The 13924-nt window shown below is 41.2% G+C and overlaps 1 protein-coding gene across 1 annotated transcript in view; it reads left to right on the top strand.

Annotated features, from left to right (window-relative positions):
* COCH (cochlin) overlaps positions 1-8551 on the top strand; it is a 146257-nt gene extending 137706 nt beyond the window's left edge. The window contains exons 10-11 of the mRNA XM_075844668.1: positions 917-1433; positions 6627-8551. Coding sequence (XP_075700783.1) covers positions 917-1433; positions 6627-6802 — 693 coding nt within the window. The 3' untranslated portion in view covers positions 6803-8551. The remainder of the gene's footprint in view (positions 1-916; positions 1434-6626) is intronic.
* The last annotated feature ends 5373 nt before the right edge of the window (positions 8552-13924 follow it).

Genomic DNA, 13924 nt, shown 5'->3' with positions numbered 1-13924 from the left:
TGACCACTGCAGCTAATCATAGACTGCAGCGTCACATCGCCTGCAACGTCATCCCGGGAGGCCGGACTACGCGCAGAGAAGAGAGAGGGGGGTAAGTATGGACTTTTTTTTCCGTCAGTGCTGCATTCCACAGTGGAAATTCCGGCCGAAAACCACGTTGCGTTGCGTTTTTTTCGGACGGGAGGTACTGCGTTCTCCAGGTCAGATACGCTGCTGATTTATACGCAGTGTATCAGGACCCGTGGAAACCCGGCCTAAAACCGGTTTCGGATGGCCACAATGAGGTTGCATTTTAATGTCTGTATTAATGCTGCAGTAGCTGGACGTCCTACAGTTCGACGGAACTGGTCTTAGATCACCCTAGGGCTCTGTGGTTAGTCCACTAGAACCACAGAAGGTCCATGTACTACAGCCATAATATGGATGCTAAAATATAGCGCCATTACGACTGTCTGAAACCATCCTAATGCCTCCTGCAAATGGCATACATGTGCATACAAACCCAGGGGTAGACCATGTGCAATTGTGTTGTAGTACATCTTACGGAAAATACCTCTGTAATGTGCCATGCATATGTCATGATTTTTTTTACGTGTGTTCACACTTTGGGTCAGGGGTGTACTGACCATTCCGGCATTAGGGCAGTCCCGAGAGGTCATTGCTGAAAGAACCCACTAATCCTGATTCAAATGTATTAGTTTAAGTGACTGCTAAAAAAAAAAAAAAAAAAGGCCTTGTGTTAATTATTGTGGTGGTTAGCCACCAATGGTCATTATTGCCAGGGAGACCACCCCTGTTATGCGCCCATTGATTTCTATGTCACTCAGATCCCGAATAGGTCAGGAATAGTATTTTAGGATATAGCATAAAAGGGTAAAAGTTTTACAATTACATTACTGTACTTTGTATTCTCCAGGCTGTCTGCAGGAATAGCAGTTTTTTCTCCTTCCACATGCAAAACTGGTTTGGCACCACAAAGTTCGCAAAGCCTCTGGTCCAGAAGTTGTGTACACATGAGCAGCTTTTCTGCAGCAAGACCTGTTACAACTCTGTCAACATTGCTTTCCTGATTGATGGCTCCAGTAGTGTTGGTGACCAAAATTTCCGTCTTATGCTGGAATTCATGAGTAATATTGTGCGTGCATTTGAGATCTCTGATGTGGGTGCAAAAGTGGCAGCAGTACAGTTTACCTATGATCAACGCTTAGAGTTTGGTTTGAATGATTACACCAATAAGGAGGATGTGTTACGAGCCCTTTACAACATGCGGTATATGAGTGGAGGCACTGCTACTGGGGATGCCATCAATTTTGCCGTACGCAACGTATTCCAGCCAACCAAGGATGGACACAACAAAAACTTCTTGGTCATTATAACTGATGGGCAGTCGTATGATGACGTCAGGGGTCCAGCCATCGCAGCACATACAGCAGGTAAATGAGAAATAAAGTTCACAGGTGCAGGTCTCACCTGACGCAAACATTTAAAACTAAGGCCATCTGATGAAACATGCCACAATTTTTTTCATGCACCTCTATGGCTCTATACAAACTGGAGTTGTAATACTGTATAGCAGTGTGCATGAGCCCTTAGGCTGTGTTCAGTAAAATAAAGGGGTTATCGCATGAAGACATCAAAGATGGGGGTCCGATAAGCAGATCTTCATATCTGGCGGACTCGAACCATCCTTGTACTACAAAGACGGCAATTCAGCTGTTTGCCGAGGGTGCCAGGAGCAGGACTCAGGGTGATCAACCGATCGTTCTAGTGGCTGCATTCTAAAAGGGGTTGTCTATGATAAGATAAACCATTAAATTCACCTGCAAAACTTTATACTGTAGTAAATAGGATTTATTTTAAATAATTCACACATTCTGGTTTCAAACCATACAGTTGTCTGGGTATGCTGTTTTTTTTTTTTCTAATCTGCATCAAGCCAGTTTAGTGAGGGTTTTGTGGTGTTTTGTTACAGTTTTGCAGGAAACTGTGTTTTTACTAGAAAAATTTGTTTTTACAAAACTGCATGTATTTAATTGCTGGTATTGCTGTGAAGTAAAGCTAAGGCATCAGGTTCAACTTTTCTCAATCAATTATGCATCATTCATTGATTCTAACCCCCAACGCCATTCATCATTACATAAGCTTCTAGCCCTTTTTTAATGCTGTCATAGTATTTGCCATTACTACCACTTGGGGTAGGAATTCCATAGTTTGACTACTCTAACTTTAAAAAGCCCTTTCCTATATTAATGTCTGAAACGCCTTTCTTCCACATGCAATTTATTTTTTATGGCCCTTTGTATAGTTCTTGGAATTAATTAATCATGTGCTAGTTCTTTGTATTGTACTTGTATATACTTATGTATGCTTATAAGAACACCTCTAAGGAGTCTTTTTTTCAAGCTGAACAAGCCCAAATTTTCTAGCTTTTCATAATAAAAGAGACCTACCATCCCATTAAATAATCTAGTCGCCCGCCTTTGAACCTTCCCTAGTTCTCCTATATCCTTTTTAGAATGGGGAGCCCAAATCCAATATTCAAGATGTGGCCTTACAAGAGATTTATAGAGGGCTAATATTACATTGGTAATCACAGGTTTTTATCTCTTTCTCATACAAATTAAAATCGTATTTGCCTTTATAGCTGCTGTTGACATTGAGTATTGCCGATTTACTTATTTCCAACCAGAATACCTGAGTCCTTTTCTTGTTCTGTCATCCCCAGTTTTATTCCATTTAATGTATATGCATTAATACTATTATTGCTGTGTATCTGCTTACGTTACATTTATCAACATTAAAATTCACCTGCCATGTTTTTGTCCATACTAACAGCTTATCTAGGTCTTTCTGTAATATTTTACAATGGATTTAACGAATTCTACAAAGTTTTGTATAAGCAGCAAAAAGTTTACTATCAATCCCATCCACAAGGTCATTAATAAAGAGATTAAAAATAATTTGGCCTAACACAAATCCTTATGGTACCCCACTTCTGACGTTAGCCCATTTTGAGAAAGTACCATTTACAACGACTCTTTGTTCTCTGCTCCTTAAGTGATTCTTGACCCATATGCATACATTGTTTGCCAGTCCCGGTGTCTGTAGCTTCAGTACAAGGCTGTTTTGTGGTACAATATAAAATCCTTTTTCAATGTACATTGTTTCCGGAAAGTCTTCAGACTCTCATTTTTTTCACATTTTGTTATGTTGAGGCCTTGTGCTAAAATACCAAAAATTCAAGTTTTCCCCATTATCCTGCACTCAATACCCCATAATGACAAAATGAAAGCAGAATGTTAGTAATCTTTGCTAATTTATTGAAAAGGAAAAACTAAAATGACCCTTCACTCTGTTCTTAGTTGAAGCACCTTTGGCAGCAATAACAGCCTCTAGTCTTCCTGGGTATGATGCCACAAGGTTTGCAGACCTGGATTAGGGGATTTTCTGCCATTCTTCTCTGCAGATCCTCTCAAGCTCTGTCAGGTTGAATGGAAACAGTCGGTGGACAGCTGTTATCAGGTCTCGCCAGAGTTGTTCAGTTGGGTTGAAGCCAGGGCCACTCAAGGACTAGGTTGTCCCTAAGCCACTTCAGTGTTGTCTTGGCTGTGTGCTTAGGGTCATTGTTTTGTTGGAAGGTGAACCTTTGTTCCAGTCTTAGGTCCAGCGCACTCTGGATTCAGGTTTTCATTAAGAATATTTCTGTACTTTGCTCCATTCTTCTTTCCCTCAACCGTGATCAGTCTCCCTGCACCAGCCGATGAAAAACACCCCCACAGCATGATGCGGCCACCACCATGCTTCACTGTAGGGATGGTATTGGGCAGGTAATGAGCAGTGCCTGGTTTCCTACAGACATGACGCTTAGAATTGAGGCCAAAACGTTCAATCTTGGTTTTATCAGACCACAGAATCTTGTCACTCACAGTCTGAGAGTGCTTTAGGTGCTTTTGTTTCAAACTCCAGACGGGCTTTCATGTGTCTTTTACTGAGGAGAGGCTTCTTTCTGGCCACTCTTCCATCAAGCCCAGATTGGTGGAGTAGTGCAGTGATGGTTGACCTTCTGGAAGTTTCTCCCATCTGCACACAGGATCTTTGGAGCTCAGCCAGAGTGACCATTGGGTTCTTGATCACCTCTCTTACAAGATCCTTCATTCCCGATTACTTCGTTTGGTGGGGTGGCCAGCTCTAGGAAGAGTCCTGGTTGTTCCAAACTGCTTCCATTTAAGAATTATGAAGGCCACTGTGCTCTTGGAAAATTTCAATGCAGCAGAATTTTTTTTGTACCCTTCTCCAGATATGTTCATCTACAAAATCCTGTCTGAGCTCTACAGGCCGTTCTTTCCTCCTCATGGCTTGGTTTTAGCTCTAATATGCATGGTCAGCTGTGAGACCTTATATAGACAGGGGAGTCTTTCCAAATCATGTCCAATCAAATGAATTTACCACAGGTGAACTCCAATCAAGTTGTAGAAAAATGTATCAGTTATTAGATTATTCATATACTTTTGCAGTTCATCTCTTAGAATACCTTAAAAAATGTAACATACCACAGATGTCAGACTTACCGGTTGGTAATTATCTGGTTTCACCTTTTTAACCGTCCTAAAAATTAGTACAACATAAGCCGTCCTTTAATACCATGGCACTGATCCTGTTACAAGAGAGTCTAAGATGAGATACAATGGTCTGTCCTTTACTGAGTTCAATTCCCTTAATACCTGTAGATGTATGCCGCCTGGACCAGGGGATTTATCAATATTTAATTTGTTCAGACGCAGCTGTACTTCCTCCTGTGTTAAGCAGGTAATATTGGGGTGGGGAACCATTATTACTGTCCCACTGAAAATCCGGCACTGGCAGCTCATTCGTAAACACAGAGAAAAAGCATGTGTGAAATATCTAAAGCCCTGCCTTTGTCCTCAAAAATGATATGCCAATGGTCGTCTTTTAGAAAGCCAATATTATCAGATTATTTTTTTTTTTTTTACATTTATTTAGATTTGTACATTTTTGGGGCATTTTAAAGTCATCAGCAATGTGTTCTTCTGTGGATAACTTTACTAGCTTGATTTAATTTTTATATTTCCTATGGAGAACTTTCTAAACCTAGAATGCTTATTCTGAACCCCCAGCCTTCAATGTTTTAAATGCCCTGTGTTTTTGTCTTACTATATTTAGAATTTTCCTATTGAGCCAAATTGATCATCTTTTATGTCTAGACATCTTATTACCAGAGGGTATAAAATAACCACACAATTCATGTAATATATGTTTAAAGGTTATGTACACCTTTGAAAAGGATATACATATACTTTTTTTTTTTCAATAAAAAGGTCAATTAGTGTGTCTAATGAAAAATGATAATTAATTTATTTTTACTTTTTGAGATACAGCTGCTCTGTATTCTGCATACAGAGCAGCTGTATCATTCACTAAGACCTGAATCCATCAGTCCCGCGGACCTGACGGGTTCAGTGACAGTGGGATCCACCTGTAATCTATCACATCTAAGTTATGAACTTAGATGTAATGGATAAAATGTGGATTCTGCGTGTCAAAGACACGCAGGACCCGCTTTCACTGATCCCGTCAGTCCCACAGACCTGACGGGAACAGGATTTAGCGAACGAAACAGTTGCTCTGTATAGAGAATACAAAGCAGCAATATCTCAAAAAGTAAATTGCATTTTTATGAAAAACTAATTATAAAATTGCACCAATCACACTGATTGACCTTTTTATAAAAAAAAATCTCTTTCAAAGCTTTATATAGCTTTTAAAAACTCCCCTTTTAGCTTCAGTATTCCTACTAACTTACATAATTCCATACTACCAGACTAAACCTATCCAATAGTTGATTGAATTTTGCTTTCTAAAAGTTACAGGTTTTGGTAGCTCTCCTTAGTTTCGTTTTTTTTTTTAGATTATTTCAAAACTTACCATATTATGGTCACTATTGCCCAAGTGCTCCCAGACCTCTACATCTGATTGTGAACCAGTGCAGAAGTTGTTCTCCTTCTGCATTTTAAAATCCAGTAGAAAAGCAGCCTTCTGTAGTGGCCTGAAATCAGAATCTACCAGTTGCAACTAGACACCACTGCATTACTTAATAAAAAGCCTAAAGCCAGATTCATACAAAGCGTTTCAACACGTTTTTCAGCATGGGGGCGCCAGAAACGCTGTGGCCAGATGTTAGTTTAATGTCTATAGAAAAATACTGTATGAGACTTCCTCATTGGCCCAACCATATTACAGTACAGTATCAGCTTTGATTTGTGCAGAGCCCTTATATGGCACACATAAAAGTCTATCGGGTACATATTGTACTGTTGTTTTCCCCCACTTCTCAATGACTCAATGACAATTCAACATAGTTATGTAGTCCTTTTGAAAAGTAGGAAGATCTGCCTCTCAAATCAGGAAAAGCTGGGTGCCAACTACTGTAAATGCCTATATCAGCCACTAACTAGACATTCTGCTCCGGAAGGCCTTTGCTGTAGTAGCTTAAATTGAGTTTTTTCTTTCAATGTATGATTAGTTAATAATAATATCTCTGAATGTTTTTCTCATTGTATAAACTGCAGTTAGTTACAGCTAATATATTCGCTTGTTTTTGCATACAGGAGTGACTGTGTTTTCTGTGGGTGTTGCATGGGCACCTTTAGAAGACCTGAAGGATATGGCATCTGAACCCAAGAATTCCCACACATTCTTCACCAGAGAATTCCCAGGGCTGGAGCAAATTGTTCCTAGTATTATTCGTGGGGTCTGCAGAGATTACCTGGATTCTCAGAAGTGAGATTATGAGGCAGAACTTCTCCCTAGAAAGGATTGTTAAACGGGCAATTTACAAATTTTAGCCTCTCTACCTGGGGGAAGGTGATATGCTATACACATTACCTGTAGAGATATCAGAAAAGCTGGCATCATTTGTCAAAGAATTTCTTCATTTTGTAAAATGTTAACAATTATCTTTATAGCCTTTCATTAAGACCTTTGCATATATGGCAGCAGTTACATGATAAAAGGTAGATTTAAGCCATTTAAAAACCACTCATTGCTTTTGCTGAATTTACATACATTTTTTGAGGGTTTTTGTGAGAAGCAAGAAAATTGTTCCCGTAGGAAAAGTTCTCCTGCTTCCCTATATAATTAGATCCAGTCCTAGTTCAGACTCAAAGTACACAGACCGTTAATCTGTCCCAGTGAATACAGCTTTAGGCTGAAAACACACATGCAGTATTTGATACCGTTTTTTAAGTTAAACACAGGAGTGGATATAAAAGAGAAGAGAAGTATTAGTCTTTCATTGATACTTTACCTTCTTTTTGGATCCACTCCTGGCTTTGGCACAAAAAACTGGATGTGGGATTCCAGCCATACGTTCACACAGAGTAAATATGAGGCCACAACATTCAACGTGGAAACTGCCTGCAAAACAGATGCGTTTTTTAACTGAAGAGCGGATTTGAGGCTTTTTTGGAGCAATTTTCGGTGCGGCTTTGTGGCATGGTTTGGTGGATTTACTTTAATGGGAAACTTCAAGGTGGAATACTCACAGATTCTGCCTCAAAGAAGTTAAAATGCCCTTTCCGTATCAGAAAATTCTACCCCATATGAACAACGGAGCGGTTTCCCATTGAAATGAACTGGATGCTTATTGTAGGCGTCTTTCACACAGATTTTGGGACGTTTCCGCGTCAGAATCTTACTAACTCTAACTCTGTGTGAACAAAGCCTTATTAGACAAAAGCAGATTAAATGCCCAGTCACGTATGCCTGCACATTCACATTATGGAAGAATTGTTTAACAAATGCAGCATTTGTGGTATACACTGTTTATGTTACCAGTGTCTGCACCTTAACACCCTCATTTGATAGGGACCCAGCGATTACTGAAAGGGTAAATAGCTCAGTCAAAATTATACTTCGGCTATAATTTTATATGTATATATATAAAAAATATATCAATATAAGAAAGACATTTTTTGCATTTAAAATGCCAATCAAAAGAAAAGCACTAAGCATAGCACACTGTACACAGTAAGCCAGCTCATCAACATCTTTCTTGTAAAGTAGTCGGGCAGTATTCTCTTAAAAAGCTTCACCTTCTGCAAGTAATTGATGCACAAGTGTCTGATACACTATATAAGTACTTGTTTATCTGTAATATAGAAAAGCAACACTGGGTGGCAGTAATGTTCCAGAATAACTTCAATCTAAACACTGAAGTGTATTAGTGATTGTGTATGTGTTTAGCATTCAAATACAAAATTAAAATTATTTACAAACTCCATTTAAAAAATATTACATTTAAAATTCTTTCAAAATTGACTTTCTGTATAATAAAGATGGAGAAAACATTTATTTACCAGGATTATGATAAACAAATGGTTCACCGAGATCTGATTTTCACTAAGATTGCCATAATTACTACAATTATCTACAGTGTTTAGTGTTTATGGGAAGATATATCTGTATAATACAATTACTTGTATATATATTTATACTTTTGAGTGATAACTGAAGATTGACGTATTAAACCAAGCATGTAATGTTACATCAAATAAATGTCTTGGCTATATTCTTTTCTGAGTTATTCCTTAAAATGGTTGTGAATCATTTTAAAAAGTGTATAAGGTCATTGGAGAAAACCCCAAAAGCAATCCGTTTTGTTTGTTTGGTTTTGGATATTAATCAATTGCTTACACTCTTATTTTACAATACGCAGATATTAGAAGTTGAATTATAGAAATTGCTGGGGATATATTTTTACACACTTACTAGTAAAATAAGCTGAAGCTTTGGAACATTTTATTGGGTTTTCCCAACTAGAACAGACACAATTTAAAGCCTCATATACACAGTGCACCGTGTGACTGTGCCAGAGATATCTTCCTATAGAATCAATGCTTCCAGAAGAGAATAGCTCTGTAATTAATACATACAGAGGTACAGATGAGTCCCATAGAAGTCTTTGGGTGCACTATTACAACTTTGTACAACTTGGAGGTTGTACAGAGCTGTTATGAGGCTTTAAGATTAACATGAACTACAGAAGGCAGCTACTGATTATCAAACTCTCATAAATGTCTAAAATGAAAAAAAGCCCAAAAACTCTCTGCTTTTATTATTGCAATATCACGTAAAATCACAATCACATAATATTGTATGTCATTTTAATAGAATCCGAACGATAAAAAATTTGATTTTGGCAATAAAAAAACCAAAAACATTTTCTACACATGTAACCTATTCCACCATGGGAACACATTTTATGCAATATTGCTCTGAGGTCTAACATGCCAATTAGCGTATTAATCTGCCTACATTTATTACCATGAAGCACTGGCCTAAGATTCTCTGTCAGGAGTCCATCCCAGATGAGTATATTTTAATGGAGGAGCAGATAGAAATGTAGTCTTAGGAAAATTAGGAAAGATTATTTGATATAAAGATTTTAAGCTTTCGACCTGACATACATATACTGTCGTGGCCGTGGTCGCGGACCGCCGCCGTTCCTTATCTGGCGATGCCTGCGACCACAGTCCGTTGGTTTCCTGCCGGCGTCTCCCTCAAAGGAGACGCCAGCACTCGTGGCCGGCTGGTCTTGCTCTCACTGTTAAGGTGCGCTCGCTCGGCCCCGTACTTTAAGGGCCAGCTCGCACACATGTTTAAAGTTCCCTAATCAACCCCTGTCCATCCTGGACTAAAAGAAGGGCTCCACCCTTCCACTCCCTGCCTGAGCATTGTTGTAGTTGTTACATGTTTGTATTTCAAATGCTCCCTTAGTGTTTTCCTGCTCCCAGTGCTCCCTTGTCCTGCCTCCTAGATCCTGTATCCCGTGCTGTGCCTTGTCCCCGAGCCCTCAGGAGGTTCGACAGGAAAGCCGGTTTCACAGACTAGCACTGTAGATCCAGAGACCACTATTGCCTTCCCCTGTTGGTCTACCTGAAGAACCGATGCAGGTACACGGAGTCAAGTTGTCCGAGCAGGAGAAACAGCGCAGATGCTCTTATGGTTTATGTCTGTATTGCGGCCTTAAAGAGGGTCTGTCACCAGTTTATAATTGCCCTCTCTCCTACCTAAGGTGTAAGGCGCTGTAATGTAGATAGCAACAGTGTTTTTTTTGTTGTTTTTTTTAACTTTTATTTTTGACGGTGTTATGTCTATTTTTCATTTTTATGCTAATTTCTTCTAAACGCCCAACTCAGCGGTTTTTTTAACTTTAGAGCAAGTGGGCGTTGTAAAGAGAAGGGTATGACACTTCTCGCGAGATCACGCTGTGCTGTGAGTACAGCTAAACATGAATGAAGAGAAGCGTATGACACTGGTTGGTCAGCACCATACACTTCTCTTTACAACGCCCACTTGCTTTAAAGTTAAAAAAAACGGCCAGTTGGGCATTTAGAAGAAATTAGCATAAAATGAAAAATAGATAACGTTATCTACATTACAGCACCTATTGCCTTAAGTAAGAGATAGGGCACTTATAAACTGGTGACAGAGCCTCCTTAAGGGTCATTTTGTGCGCCAATGTCCACAGAAGCCGGGAAACTCCAGCACCTAGGATTGGTTAGAGAGGCAACTCTAGGGGGGACGACTTCAAGCGTCAAAACCTCTTCAAAAATTATCTAATCCTGTGACCATCATCTCTGGAGAGACATCACATTCCTCCTCTGTCTATCTTGATTCCGGGGCAGCTGCAAATTTCATCCAGTAGGATTTAGTGGATCGTCTACATCTACCCACAGTTCTTCTAGAGAGACCCCCGGCTGTTGCCTCTGTAAATGGACTACCATTGCCCGATCTTATTGTGTCTATCACCAACCACTGACCTTACATACAAAGTTCTTCATTCGGAACAGATCACCTTCCTTATCCTGCCTAAAGCCATGAATCCTGTCCTGTTGGGCCTGCCTTGGCTCCGACTACATGCTCCGGTTCTCAACTGAAGTAAGGTCCTCCAATGGGGTCCCAAGTGCCTTGCCCGCTGTCTGCCACATATTTGTCCTGTTTTGCCGCCTCTGTCTCAGTCACTCTCCAATCTGCCATCACAGTATGCCAGTTTTGCGGATGTCTTCAGTAAGAAGGAGGCAGAGATGCTTCCCCCCATCGAATCGGTTCCTTACTTGTCGACGCTTGCGACCACAGTCCGTTGGCTTCCTGCCCGCGCCTCCATCCTAGGAATCGCCAGCCCGTGGCCAGCCCGGCTGCACGCACATGTTTAAAGTTCCCTAATCAACCCCTGTCCATCCTAGACTACAAGAAGGGCTCCACCCTTCCACTCCCTGTCTGAGCGCTGTTGTAGTTGTCACATGTTTGTATTGCAAATGCTCCCTTAGTGTTTTCCTGCTCCCAGTGCTCCCTTGTCCTGCCTCCTATATCCTGTATCCCGTGCTGTGCCTTGTTCCCGAGCCCGTATAGTACCTGAGCCGTGCCTTGCTGGAATACTCCATGTCTGCTGTCGCCTGTCATCCTGGATACCAACCGCCACATCTGGTGCAACCCACCACCTCCAGCCTCATCTGTGCCAGAGCCCTTGCCGCCATCCGGACTATCCCAGGTACCCTTGTGCTACACTCCTACCATAGACTTTGTGCATAGACTGTGAGTTGGTCAGCTGCCTCTCCGCTACAACCGAGCGGCCTAGTGGGTCCATACACCCTTAGATCGTGACATATACACTCCATATATTTCAATGACTACACATTTCCCAGGTACTGTGGCTGCAAAACAAGCCTAAATAATATAGTTACATAGTTGATAAAATTGAAAAAAGGCACAGGTCCTTTAAATTTAACCTATAATCCTACCGTGCTAATCCAGAGGAAGGCAAAAACCACTATGAGCAGGGATTGGGAGTGTAAAGTGGCCCTGGAAAAAAATCTAAATGTGGCCCCATGTTGTGGGTGGGGCCAGCACAAGTAGGCGGAGTAAGCAAACCATTAGCTGTATCCACATTGGTGATAGATCTAATAATGCAGCCTTATTATTATTGTCAGCATTGGACTGTGTTCCCATCTGCATTGTACGCTTTCAGACCACAGTATTACTATTACTATAATGTATGTGCTGATAAATCTCCCAGGAGATGCATTAAACAGTTTAAAAAATGGATGTCTCTGCTGTCTTCCCTTGATAGGCGCCCATGTTAAAAAGAAGCACATACATATGCATGGAATAACGCAGTCTTCAAAGTTATTCCACGCAGCAAAAAGGAACTTTTTTAGCCTCAGTTGGGTGTTTTAACATCCCAACTCTGTTTATTTATTCTGATGCAGTGCCGTGAAAAGGCGTATGCATCAGAATAAAGCCCGATAGTGGCCGCTGTGAAAAGGCGTATTGGCGATCACTAACGGGTTAAGTCCTGGAAGATAGGTTCTTAATAGGTGCTGGTAAACATTACAAAAAATTCAATACATTGGTACGTATTATTGCTGTTTTTTGGTCACCTTAGCTCCCAAAAAATGGAATAAAAAGTTATCAAAAAGTTGTATGTACACCGAGCAGCGTCAGGCACGGCATCAGGTCCTTCTATGAGCCACGCTGGAGTGATGTGGGAGCCAGAGGGGAGAAGAGGAGCTGTGAGTATAATTTTTTTTTTAAAATTTAACTGTCCAATGGGGGGAAGCGGGGGTAGTCTGGTCAGGGGTGGCAAGGTAGGGTCCCTGCCTTGCTATGCCCAATAGAGTGAAATCTACGCCAGCTAGCAGCTGGTGTAGATTTCCACTATAATTTATGCCAGTTTTATGACGTAAAGTATAATTAATTTGCCGGGCTGCGGTGGCCATGCCCCCTTTACAGAAAAGTGGCAAGGGTTTACTTATTCCGATGCAGCGCCGTAAAAAGGCTATTGCATCGGAATAAAGCCCGTTAGTTGCCGACGTAAAAACACTATGTGGCGCTCACTAACAGGTTAAAGTTTAACAAAACTTTTGACATGTCATAGTGATATGTCAGAATTTTTAATCGGTGGGGGGTTCGAGCACTGAGACCCCCCACCATTCGCTAAAGTGAAGCGACAGAAGCGCATGATTGAATGCTGCACCGCTTTGTTTCTGATCGGCAGTCCTTGGAGTGGTGTAAGTCTGTACACTGCTTGCCCGGCATTTCGAGAAAAGCAGATCAGAAATGAAGCGGCTACTTTGCCACTTTGTTTTAGGAATCCATGGGGGTCTCAGTGCTCGGACCCCCACCGATCAAAACTTCTGACATTTCACTATGACATGTTAGAAGTTTAGTTACAATTTAAAGGGGTTTTTCACGTAAGGGAAATTTATGACATATCCTGTCAGATAGATGCGAGTTCTATCTCTGGGACTGCACCTATCTCTAGAACTGGGACCCCTAAACCAGAGCCGGACTGGCCATCTGGCAGTTCTCACAAGTGCCAGATGGGCCGGTGAACAGTGGGCTGCCTGCTGGCCTCCCAAATGATCAGTGTCGGCGGCCTGCTGTCCAGGTGAGCTTCTGGTCTCAGGCGGCAGGGTATAGCATTTCTAAGGGGACGGCACAGCAGCTAAGAAATGCTGTCCGACTATAATAACAGCTGTAGTCTGTGCTGCTATCTAACAAAACTCCCTGTACTACTTTAAAATCTCCCCCTCTAGCCCCCCTTCCCTACTCTTCACACAACCTCTCCTCCTCCTGCTGCTGTTACCAGTTGGAATGTGAGGGAGGGGAAGAAGAGACTATCGGCAGGCTCTGTGTCGGGCTGTGAGCAGGGGAAATGATGAGTGAAGGCTCTCATCCCATCAACCTGCTGAACTCCCTTCACAAATATCCTACATAAAACGAAGTGCATGTGTGTTTACAATGTGTACTTTATATGTGTATAATGTGAGTATAAAGCGTACATATAGTGTGTGTGATGTGTGCATGTGTATATATTGTGTGTGTGTGTGTGTGTGTGTGTGTG

The sequence above is a fragment of the Rhinoderma darwinii genome, chromosome 12, assembly GCF_050947455.1.
Source record: "Rhinoderma darwinii isolate aRhiDar2 chromosome 12, aRhiDar2.hap1, whole genome shotgun sequence".
Lineage (NCBI taxonomy): Eukaryota > Metazoa > Chordata > Amphibia > Anura > Rhinodermatidae > Rhinoderma > Rhinoderma darwinii.
The sequence above is the reverse complement of the archived record's forward strand: the minus strand, read 5'-3'. Positions and strand labels throughout refer to the sequence as shown.